The following is a 12,119-nucleotide window of genomic DNA, read 5'->3' as shown; positions in this document are numbered from 1 at the left end:
TATTTTTATTATATTACTAGTATTAGTACCATTATTACTAAAAATAACTATTAACATGACTAATTACTATTATAACTCAACCTGCCCTAGTAAAAATCCTTCTTGGCCTTTCCATGTAACTCTAGGTCAGCTAGGAATTCCCTCTTTCTTTTAAACACTTTCACTCAACAAATAATTATTATTTTTTTAATTTAGAGACAAGTTCTCACTCTGTTGCCCAGGCTAGAGTGCAGTGGCATGATCATAGCCCATTGCTGCCTTGAACTCCTGAGCTCAGGCGATCTTCCCACCTCAGACTCCAAGTGGCTAGGAGTATAGGAGCATGCCATTGTGCCTGGCTAATTTTTTTATTTTAATTTTTTTGTACAGATGGGGTCTCACTATGTTGCCCAACCCCTGGCCTCAAATGATCCACCTGCCTTGGCCTCCCAAAGTGCTGGAATTACAGGTGTGAGCCACCACACTCAGCTAATTTTAAATTTTTTCTAGAGATGGGATCTCATTGTTTGCTCAGGCTGGTCTCTAACTCCTGGGCTCAGGTGATCCCCTCGTCTCAGCCTCCCAAAGTGCTGGGACTATAGGCAAGGGCCTCCTCACTTGACCAACAAATGATTATTGAGAGTTCACTATAAGCTAGGTCATGTGATAGGCCCTGAGGATAAAATGGTGAGCATTTATATTCACCAGATAAATAAAAAAAACTAATGTGTAATTACTGATTGTGGTAAGTGCTATAAAGGATTCATAGTGCTGTGAAATCTTTTGGAGGCGGGTAAACCTAGTCTGAGAAAATAGAGGATGCCTTTCAGAAGAAGTGACTTTAGTTGGGATTGGAAGGATGAGGAGATGGAGGCTGAGGGTGGGAAGACTATTCTGGACAAAGGGAACAGCAGATGGAATGGCCCCCTGGTAGGAGGTAGCATGGTTCTTTCAGAAGGATGGAAAAAGACCAGTGTGCCTAGAGCACAGGAATGAGGAGTGGACAAGGCTGGAGAGGTAGGCCGGGGCCAGATACTGCAGGGCCTCATTGACCAGGCTGAGGATTTTCATTTTTATCCTCAGAATAGTAGGAAGCCATGAAAAGGTTTGAAGCAGGAAAATGACATCGGTTTGGTATTTTGGAAAAGAAAAATCATTCACTTTAAAGAACAGTTTGATTGGGAGGTGAATCGGGGAGGCCAGTTAGAAAGCTGTGATAGGGCCCAGATCAGAGATGGTGATGGTTCAGACAAAAGCAGTGGGGGAAGATGGAGAGAAGAGTATGCATTCAAGACATACATAGCAGGAAAAATCAACCAGTTTGGGAGGTAGATTGGGTATCAATGTGGTAGAGTAAAGGGGGCTGGCATTTTAGCATTCATCCAGGAAGGGACTATTGTCTTGTTTAGCATTCATCCAGGAAGGGACTATTGTCTTGTCAGTTGGGGATCTCTCCAGGTGAGGCAGCCTCTCCCCTTCACACATTCAGAGATTAGATTAGTACTAAAGAAATTACCTCTTGCCCTGTGATCATAGTAATAGGATAGAAGTTGCCAGTTCTTTGTTATTCTTGCCAGTATTCAGCCTCATCTCCTCCCAGAACCATCTTCTGCAGCTGTTTGATGAATATTTTCCTATCCTAGGAATATGAACCCAGGCTTCCTGGTGGTACCAAGCCAGCAGCCCCCACAGCCCTTCCAGTTAGTTCTGTGGCCTAGTCTCTCCTCAGCTCCTGTGGCCTATTGGGTTCTGGGTCAGTGCATTTGCACGTGGGGCTTCCTTACTGTGGTATTCCCTTTATTCCTAGTCTGGGACTCACTTTTTGCTTCATTTGACCCCAACTTTATCAGGAGGGCCACCCCAGAGAAGGATTTTTCCACTGCGCTCTGAACGTTTTTTTTTTTTTTTTTTTTTGAGATGGAGTCTTGCACTGTTGCCCAGGCTGGAGTGCAGTGGTGTGATCTTGGCTCACTGCAACCTCCGCCATTCAGGTTCAGGCAGTTCTCCTGCCTCAGCCTCCCGAGTAGCTGAGATTACAGGTTCCTGCCACCACACTTGCCTAATTTTTGTATTTTTAGTAGAGATGGGGTTTGCCAAGGCTGGTCTCGAACTCCTGACCTCAGGTGATCCACCTGCCTTGGCCTCCCAAAGTGTGAGCCACCATGCCTGGCCTGAATGTATTTTTTATCCTTGAAAATAATGGTTGGGGTTAGAGGGAGATCATTATGCACATACTTCTATATACTGTATGTAGGTTCCCATTTTTTTAAAGTAAAACATACAGAAACTCCCTACTGAAGTGGGACGGCAGGAACAGCAACAGCATGGTGTGCGATATCCCTGGAATCTTGATTGGGGATAGAGTGACTGACTGGTGGAACTCAGAGTTCTCTATGGGCCTCCCAGAATTGAGAGAACTGTTGAATACTTGCCTGTATCATTATCCTTCTATACTTGAGTTTACCTGATTATTTGAGAGAACTTGTGCTGTGTGCTTCCTCCGGAGGAATTTTTTCTGAAAGTCGTTAATTTGAGTTCTTAAATCAAACTTAACACCAACAAGGCAATGCTGTCCTCTGGCAGGAGAAAGCAGAGTCAAAGTCCGGGTGTCAGAAGCACCATCTTTGCTTCAAATCTCCCATCTGTTGAAAAGCCTTTTCCCTGAAATTCTCCATCCCTACAGCAGTTTCATGAATGAATGAATGGGTGTAGCATTCCATTTGTAGTATGTGCTACTGCACAGTTGCTTTTTAACTATACTTGAGTAGTTTTGTGCAGTGCATAGGAATAGCCCATCGATTCACAACACTTGTTTTTCCCAGCTGTGGATCAGCTCCATAGATAGGTGGGTGTAGGTTTTCAGTTTATTTTGGCTCCACTCCCTGCCTCCTTGGCTTGCTCTGTCCTCTTGCCTTCCAGTCTCTTCCTTCTTCTTTTTCATAACGTTAAGTGCCACGCTTTTATGTGCCAAGCCCTGGCCTAAGGGCTGGGAAATCAAAAAGGAGGAAATACAGTCCCTGTGCTTAGGAAGGAGAGCGCCTCATAGAAGGAGCCTAATTAAACAGATGCAGGTGGTGGGATGGCTGTCTGGGGTTCTGTGGGACTGACTGTCAGGGGAGGGGCAGGAAGGGTGTCGTGGAAGAGACAGTAAAGTAGCATGTCCTGAGGAATGAGTAGGTGTCTACCACTTACCTGCTGCACATAACACAAAGCTTTTATTAGCTCAAGAAGACATAGAAGAGCTTCAATATGCAGGTTCTAATTGGGGGACGTTGGTCTCTAGATTCAAGTGCCCATCTTACGTCATTCCCTTACAGATTTCCTTATAGATTAGCAAAGTGAGTATATGCGAGTGGTTCAAGGGAGTGTTTTCAAGGGAGAGAGATAGGTGGATTGAGGAAGTAACTGAACACAGCTGAGTCGTGTCTTCATGATCCTATGAGAGATAGGTGGATTGAGGAGGTAACTGAACACAGCTGAGTCATGTCTTCATGAACTAGTAAGTCCTGTTGGCTTGCTGGCCATCCCGGCGACCTTCCAAGGACCTTGTATCTCATAAGCGTTTTCTCTTCTTGGCTTTTAGGGCAGGCAGTCCCTGCAGGATCCCACATACGGCTGAATCTTCAGACTGGGGAAAGAGAGGCAAAACTCCAATATGAGGACAAATTCCGAAATAATTTGAAAGGCAAAAGGTACAGTGTCAACCCTAGGGACTGGGAGGCTAAGTGATGACATTGATTTTGTATTGTAATACTTAAAATGTTACCCAAATTCATGTGGCTTTTTTTTTTCTTTGAAATTTAATAGCATAGAATTTGTGATAAATCTGTCAGGGTTTTATGAAAGTTTACTTCTACAGTCTTTGGAAAGAGACAGTTTGCAAAGCAAATTGATACTTTAAAAAAGGCTGTAGGGGGAATACTTAACCTGCTTTAAAAATGAAGCTATTTTTCCCAGTACTTTAAGAGCACCCATTTGAATCCCAACAATTAATGCGCTGATTACAGATGAGTCATCTATTCATTAAAACAGGCCTGTTAGGCCTTCTGCTTTGCAGTAATACTTCCTTGGTGAACAATAAAATTGCATTTTAGAGTCTTTAATTCAGACTAACTTTTCCTCTCATTAGTCAGTATTAAAACAGGCTTTCTTATAGTATAAAAGTAGAAGCTACTGCCATTCTCCACTGGCCAGAGGTTGCCTTATTTCTCAATAACCAGGTTAGATTATTCAGTTTTAGAGAATTCAGTGTCGCTATTTTTCTTTTTGTTGCCTTGAATTAGCATGCTTTCTTTGCTTGATATTTCCTGAATGAGGGGGAAGGAGGTTGAGGCATGGAGTTGCAGGGGTTGCTGGAATTGTGCATTTTGAAAGCTCAGTGGAGATACCAGCCATGAAATTTCTAACACAGGGACCAGCAAATTATGGCCTGTGGGCCTTAGTGGGACTGCTCCCTGCTTTGGTTCAGCCTGCAAGTAAAATTGGTTTTTACATTTCTTAAAGGCTGGAAAAAAATCAAAAGGTAATATTTCATGACTCATGAAAATGTATGAAATTCAGATTTAAATGTCCATAAATAAAGTTTTAATGGGACACAGCCATGCTCATTTGTTTATATATTGTCTATGGCTGCTTTCTTGCTACAGTGACAGAGTTGATTAATTGGCACAGACACCATATGGATCACAGAGCCTAAAATAGTATCCGGTCATTACAGACAGTTTGCTGACCCTGTGCTAAAACATGTAAGCACTGGGAATTATTAGTTATGGATTGAGTGTGGTTAGTGTTACTCAGTCCTTGGATGATGATGATGATGATGATTTTTTTTTTTAAGAGATAGGGTCTTGCTCTGTTGCCTAAGCTGGAGTAAAGTGGTGTGATCATAGTTCACTATAACCTTGAACTCCTGGGCTCAAGCAATCTCATTGTCTCAACCTCCTGAGTAGGCTGGGGCTACAGGTGTGTGCCACTATGCCTGGCTAATTTTTTTTAATTTTTTTGTGGAGACAGGGTCTCACTTTATTGCTCAGGCTGGTCTTAAACTCCTGGACTCAAGTGATCTTCCTGCCCTGGCCTCCCAAAGTGCTGGGATAACAGATGTGGACCACTGTGCCCAGTCTGGATTTTATAATTTAAACAGTATTTTGCAGGTCAGGCGTGGTGGCTCACACCTGTAATCCCAGCACTTTGGGAGGCTGAGGCAGGCGGATCACCTGAGGTCAGGAGTTTGAGACCAGCATGGCCAACATGATGAAACCCCGTCTCTACTAAAAATACAAACAAAAGTTAGCTGGGTGTGGTAGCAGGTGCCTGTAATCCCAGCTACTCAGAAGGCTGAGGCAGAAGAATCACTTGAACCTGGGAGGCAGAAGTTACAATGAGCCAAGATCTCGCCACAGCACTCCAGCCTGGGTGGCAGAGCAAGACTCTGTCTCAAAAAAACTAAAACAAAAACCTAGTATTTTGCAGTTAGATGTAATCAGAAGGAGGTCCTAGAGACCCACTTCTTACCCTAGTCTTTTCCCTGACATGCCTGTCAGAAGGTCACTCAGCTGGTCCATGTGCACTTTTGTCAGGTGGCACTCACCCCACAAAGCAGCCTGTTCAGATTTAGACAGTTTTCACTGATAGAAAATTCTACTTCATATTGAGATAGAGGCATTTGTTCTCCTTACAGTCACTCCAAATTGGGAAGGATCTTTCATCTTCCCTCATCCCTCCAGATAACCCTATACTTGGAGTGGCCCAGGTCAGACAATTACTCCTTTCTAACAACCATGTAAGAAATAATCAGCTGTCATTGTCATGGCCCCTGCCAAACTTCTTTCATCCACAATACACACATATTTCAGTGTCTCAAAGTACTTTTAGGAAGTCTTTTCTCACATGTAATCCAAGTCTTATTTTCTGAAGAAAATAATCTATTCTTTTCTTAGCTTATGAATATTGAGTTAGGGGCCGGGCGCAGTGGTTCACACCTGTAATACCAACAGTTTGGGAGGCTGAGGCGGGTGGATCGTTTGAGCCTAGGATTTGAAGACCAGCCTGGGCAACAGGGTGTGTGTCTCTACAAAACATAAAAATTAGCCGGAGATGGTGGCAGACGCCTGTAGTCCCAGCTACTCGCGGGCTGAGTTGGGAGGATCGTTTGAGCCTGGGAGGCAGAGGTTGCAGTGAGTCAAGATCGTACCACTGCATTCCAGCCTGGGTGGCAGAGCCAGACCCTGTCTCAAGAAAAACAAACAAACAAACAAAAAAAAGCAAAACAGAAAAAAACACCATAAACAAAAATTAGCTGGGTGTGTGGTGTGTATTATGCCTGTAGTCCCAGCTACTCAGGAGGCTGAGATGGGAGGATCACCTGAGCCTGGGGAGGTTGAGGCTGCAATAAGTCATGATTATGCCACTGTACTCCAGCCTGGGTGACACAATGAGACTCCGTCTCAAAAAATAAGTAAGCAAAATATATAAATAAAAAATAAAATCCCTTTACAAAAATAATAATACTGAGTTAGGAATTTTATTAATTTGGAGTTTATTTGTTGGTTTTTATACTATGAGAAGTCACTTCTCTACCACCTGACTGTAGATCATCAGTGTGAACATGTACTGCTTTGTCTGTTGCTCATATCTTTTCAGAATAGACAGCAGAGCCGTCCATGTGAACTGTAGAGACACACCATAAGGGAGAAATATTTGTCCCTACTCCTGCCTTTTTACTTTCCTCCTTTGGAGAGTCTCTGCCTGATAGGTCTAGCATATGCTGGACCTTTCTTCTTCCTTCTCAGCATTTATAGCTAATGGTAAACCTATCTGAATAGAAGTCCAAAGGCATTGACAAGGTGGTGTGAACATTCAGTGCTGTGAGCTCAGTGAGCCTTTGATGGTGACTTCCTACTTCTGGGATGGAGCTCCTCCAATTCCATTTCATGGTGTCTTCCTGGCCCCTTAGCACTGGAATGCGAACAGAGGCCTAAGGGCAGGGCCACTTCCCTGAAATTGTTAGAGTATTTTGCTTATATCCTTATTCTGTTTTAGAGGACAAAATCCATAGCTTTCCATGAAATTGTCCAAGAAGTTAGTGATCCCACAGAGTTAAGAACCATTGGCCTAGAGGGAGATGGGGACAGTCCATTAATCCAAAATTCATGGCAGTCTTTCTACTATTTTTACTGGTTGTGTGGCTGGCCACATTGCTACCTAGAGCTGCAGTGCTTGTGGTCTCTAAAGCCTGAGACAGAAGACCCTGACTCTGGCTTGTCTCAGAGAGTTCCTTTAGCACTGCCTTATTTCATTGCACGTAGTTGGCTCTTAGCAACAGGTTTCCACTTGCTATTTATGTTTTAGGCTTTGCCATCTCTAGTGGTTTTAGTCCATATCCCTGTCAACATCTCCATAGTACATCTCTCTTTTTGCCCTGGAATAACCAGCTTCTTGGACTCTTCCTTCTAGGTTTGGAGGACTGAGGGTAAAACCACATTCAAGTTGTGCCATCTTGGGTTGAACATTTACCAAGGTCCAATATGGTATAGTGGTTAAAAGGTTGGGCTAAGGACAGAGCCATTTACTTCCTCCATTTATTTATTTCACAAAAACCTATTGGGTGCCCACGTGCCAGGGATTGGGATACAGTAATAAACAAAACAGCCTCCACAAGGCTGGCAGACAGAAAACCAGGTACATAAGCACAGAAGTAAGATATTATCTGGTCATTACTGATAGTTTGCTGACCCTGTTCTAAAACGTGAAAGTATTGGGAATTAATCATAGATTAATTAACTGGCCCCAAAGGGAGGAAGGAAAGGAACCAATGTGGCTGATCCCAGGAACCTGTCAAAGACTGGATTGGTATCCTCACCGAGATCCCTGGAGCTGATCCAAACCACAGCCATGCAGCTTGACTAGAGAGAAGACATCCATTGGGGAGCAAGGTTTTACCACTAGCACTTATTTCAGTTCAGGGAACAGAGATAAGAACAAGGATGATATGGACAAAAAGAATAATTAACTCTTTATGCAAAGGGTTAGGTTTATAGGTTTAGGAGTTAGGACATTTCAGACAGATGAAACAACAGGAAGTCCCAGGCTTTGTCAAGGAAAAGGCTTTGTCAAGTATGAGAAGCAAGAAAACGATCAAGGTGACTAGCGGAGAAGAGAGAAGGAAGGAAACCGATAGGAGATGAGATTGGAGGGGTATATGGGGGCCAGATCATGTGGCTTTTGAGGAAGATTTTGTATGTTCTTCATTCACCTTTTTGTAATGGAAAGCCATTGGAAGATTTTTTCCCCCCCTAAGCTGGTGTCTTGCTCTGCTACCCAGGCTGGAGTGCAGTGGCACCATCTAAGCTCACTGCAACCTCCGCCTCCCGGCTTCAAGCAATTCTCCTGCCTCAGCCTCCCGAGTAGCTGGGATTACAGGTGCCCGCCACCACACCCAGCCAATTTTTGTATTTTTAGTAGAGACAGGGTTTCACCACGTTGGCCAGGCTGGTCTTGAACTTCTGACCTCGTGATCTGGCCGCCTCGGCCTCCCAAAGTGCTGGAATTGCAGGCGTGAGCCACCGCACCCAGCTGCCATTGGAATATTTTAGGCAGGAGGGTGATTTAGTTGCTATGTGTCTGGAGATGAGATTGAAGGTGGACAAAAGAAGACAGAATTAGGATGTCATTTCAGTAGATCAGGTAGGACATAATGGTGGCTTAGTCTAGGGTATCATAACAGAGACTGAATGAATTTGGAGATTTGGAGGTAGACTCAAGAGGAGTTGCTTATGATTTCAGTGTAGAGGTTGAAGGAAGGTGCAGGGAGGGGCATGGATTGAGGATAAAGTCTCATTTTGGAACTTGAGCAACTGGGTGGTTGTTGGTACTATTTATTGAAATAGAAAAGTTGGGAGGGGGACAGACTTATAAGGAGAAGAATCAAGAGCCATGTTTTAGATTCAATAAGTTTGAAGTACTTGTTAAACATTTGAGATACAGATCTATCAGGTAGTTGTACAAGACTCTGATTGGTGCTCAGGGGAGAGGTTGGGCTGGAGATGTAAATGTGGAGATTACTGGCAGATAGGTTTTTAAAGTAACTAGGGGAGGATGTCGAGGTGGAGAAGATTGACAGGGCTGAACTCCAAGGCATTCCGGGCTATGTGGCTCAGGTAGGAGATGAGGAACCAGCAAGAGTTGGAGAAGGAATAAGGAAGAGGAAGAGCCATGAGAGTGAGGTAACAAGCCAGGAAAGGAGTTTTTTGTTTGTTTGTTTGTTTTGAGACAGGGTTTCGCCTTGTCGCCCAGACTGGAGTGCAGTGGCGTAATCACGGCTCACTACAGCCTAGGCTCAAGCAATCCTCCCACCTCAGGCTTCTAAGTAGCTGGGGCCACAGGCGCACACCACCTTGCCTGGCTAATTTTCAATTTTTTTGTAGAGACAGAATCTTACTATGTTGCCCTTACTGGTCTTGAACTCCTGGGCTCAAGCAATCCTCCCTCCTCAGCCTCCCAAAGTGCTGGAATTACAAGCATGAGCCACCACACCCGACTGAGAGTTTTTCAAGAAGGGAGGGTCAGCTGTGCAAATGCTGCTTAGTGGTTGAGGAACATGAAGTGAGTGAAGAAGGGTCCATCGCATTTGGTCATCAATTATTGGTAATTTTGATTAGCAGTGTGAGTAGAGTTGTGAGGACAGAATCCAGATTACAGTAAATGGCAATATAAATAGGAATAAAAAAGGTGGGGATAGTGAGTGAAAACAATGTGTTCATAAAGTGTTACTCTGAATGAGAGCAGGGAAGTGGCAGGATAACCAGAAGAGACTGTGGAGTAAAAGGAGAATTGGTGTGCTGATGGGAATAATCCAGCTGAAGGGAGAAATTGACGATGCAGGCAGGAGGGAGCGGTGTAATTATGGGAGTTAAAGCTTTTGTAAAGGCAAGTGCGATCTGGAACTAAGTTTAATAGGATCAGGGACACTCATCCATTATAATAGGAAGGAAAGTAGAAAACATAGACTTAGGTGCAGGTTGGCTTGTAGAGCTGATCGTGGGAAAATGAAGTTTTGGTCTATTTTTCTTAGTGAAGAATGAAGTAAGAACACCAGATGGCTGTTTCGTGTGTGTGCGTGAACTTGAGTGCACATGTGCATGCTTGTGTGTATGTAGTTGGGACTGAGAGTGGGTGATGAGAGATGGCTTGGGAGAGTTGAGACTTAAGATATAAACAGAGATACACAGAATAATGGGATTAGTCCTGATCAAGTCTTGCAGGAGGGAGGAGATAATGTGTTCAAGCTATGGTTCCTGAATACTTAGCTCCCTCTTGGGTATGTGGGGTGGAGCAGTGGTATCCTCACACATTGGCAGTGGATGATGCTCTGTAGGGAGAGGAATTCAGGATTCTCTCCCTACTTTGTAGCATTGTGATAACTATTTGAATGAAATATTACTTTTAAGGGATTAACACACTGCCTAACACATGGCTAAATGCTCAATAAATGAGTTACTAGCTATTATTAATTAGTTTAGGAGGACTGAGGTTTAGAGAAGACGAGTATTTTTCTCAGAGCCCTAAAAGGTCTCTAGGAAGAATGAAAGCCCTTGGTACATGAGAGCTGAGGCCTGCTGGAATCTCAGACTATGAGACTGATGTGCTCTTCCTGCCTGGAGTAGAGCAGGCCAGTAGCCCCTCCCTCCTCACCTCTGAAATCTTGTGGGCATTCCAGGATATATGGAATCCTGAACCCAACACCAACCAGACAGTCTTGTTAAGCACAGTCCACACTCCACTCTTCCCTTCGTGCACATCGTTCTTATGCTTACCTCTGTTCATTGAACTAAAATGAATGCTAGTGGTAAAACCTTGCTCCCACATGATGGATGTCTTCTCTCTGGTCAAGATGCGTAGCTGTGGCTTGGATCAGCTCCAGGGAATTTTATGAGGAGACCATTCTGGTCTTTGGCAGGTTCCTGAGATTATAGCCACATTGGTTTCTTTCCCTCCTCCCTTTGGAGGCTGGCTGTGGAAGGGGCTGACCTTGATTCTACTCCTTAGTATCTCAAATCCATTCCTTGGTCAGGTTGAGACATACCTCCTGCCTCTCCTTTGTGCTCATAGGTTGGTCTTATGGTTTGAATCTATCCAACTTGTTTTTGTAAAGACAGGCTGCCTTGTCTAATCAGTTCAGGCACACACTGTGGGGCTCAGGGCCCTGTTGTCCCCTTTCATGGAAAAATATATTAATAAATAAGGGTGCACGCTACTCCCTGTGTCTGGGCCCACTTCCCTCTGAGAGGTCCTGCCCTGGCAGCGTGCTGAGGGAGAGCATTGCACAGTTATGCCAGGCTTATTTCTTCCTGAGAAGCTGGCTGAGAGCCCTCTGTTCGTGGATGGCTTCTGTCTGCCCCATGCCATTGCTTCCTCTTTCATGAAATGATTCCATTTTCAGCTGTGTCTTTCCTCTTCTAGCTTCAAGGTAAGGTCACTCTCTTAGACCCCTGGCTGACTGAAGGCAAAGGTATGATAGTACACTCAGAGCTGGCCTGGCCTCGCTTACCTTAGGGTGCCATTCACCCAGGGACATTTTCTTTCTTGGGGAATATGATGCTCCCCTCTTATTTATTTTTAGAGACAGGGTCTGACTCTGTTGCCCAGCTGTGGGAGTACGGTGGCACAGTCATAGTTTACCACAGCCTCGAACCCCTGGGCTCAAGTGATCCTCCTGCTTCCCATGTAGCTGGGACCACAGGCACGTACCATCACATCCCAACTAATATTTTTAAATTTTTTGTTGAGATGGGATCTTGCTATCCTTCCATCTTGGCCACCCAGAGTACTGGGATTACAACTGTGAGCCACCAAGCCTAGCCATGCCTCCCTCTTTACTTTCAGTTTTCTTTGGACAGGCTGGATATCAACACCAACACCTACACATCTCAGGACCTCAAGAGCGCACTGGCAAAATTCAAAGAGGGGGCAGAGATGGAGAGTTCAAAGGAAGACAAGGTGTGTGATTATTTTTCCTGTGAGTATAAGCCTGCAGCATGGCCTTGTTGTTTTTGCAGAGAATGGAATCATTTTTATGGGAACTCTTGCAATAAACATGGGATAACAATATTGTAAAATAATTTAAAGAACATAAATGACAA

General features: G+C 44.2%; 1 protein-coding gene across 6 annotated transcripts in view; it reads left to right on the top strand.

Moving 5' to 3' along the window:
- Positions 1 to 12,119, top strand: part of SIL1 (SIL1 nucleotide exchange factor) — a 326,909-nt gene that overhangs the window by 225,263 nt on the left and 89,527 nt on the right. For all 6 annotated transcript variants that reach the window (XM_054556611.2, XM_054556609.2, XM_024247395.3 and 3 more), the window contains 2 exons: positions 3,563 to 3,671; positions 11,877 to 11,976. In XM_054556611.2, the coding sequence (XP_054412586.1) occupies positions 3,563 to 3,671; positions 11,877 to 11,976 (209 nt within the window). The remainder of the gene's footprint in view (positions 1 to 3,562; positions 3,672 to 11,876; positions 11,977 to 12,119) is intronic.

This window comes from Pongo abelii, chromosome 4 (genome assembly GCF_028885655.2).
Source record: "Pongo abelii isolate AG06213 chromosome 4, NHGRI_mPonAbe1-v2.0_pri, whole genome shotgun sequence".
NCBI classification, from domain to species: domain Eukaryota; kingdom Metazoa; phylum Chordata; class Mammalia; order Primates; family Hominidae; genus Pongo; species Pongo abelii.
The sequence above is the reverse complement of the archived record's forward strand: the minus strand, read 5'-3'. Positions and strand labels throughout refer to the sequence as shown.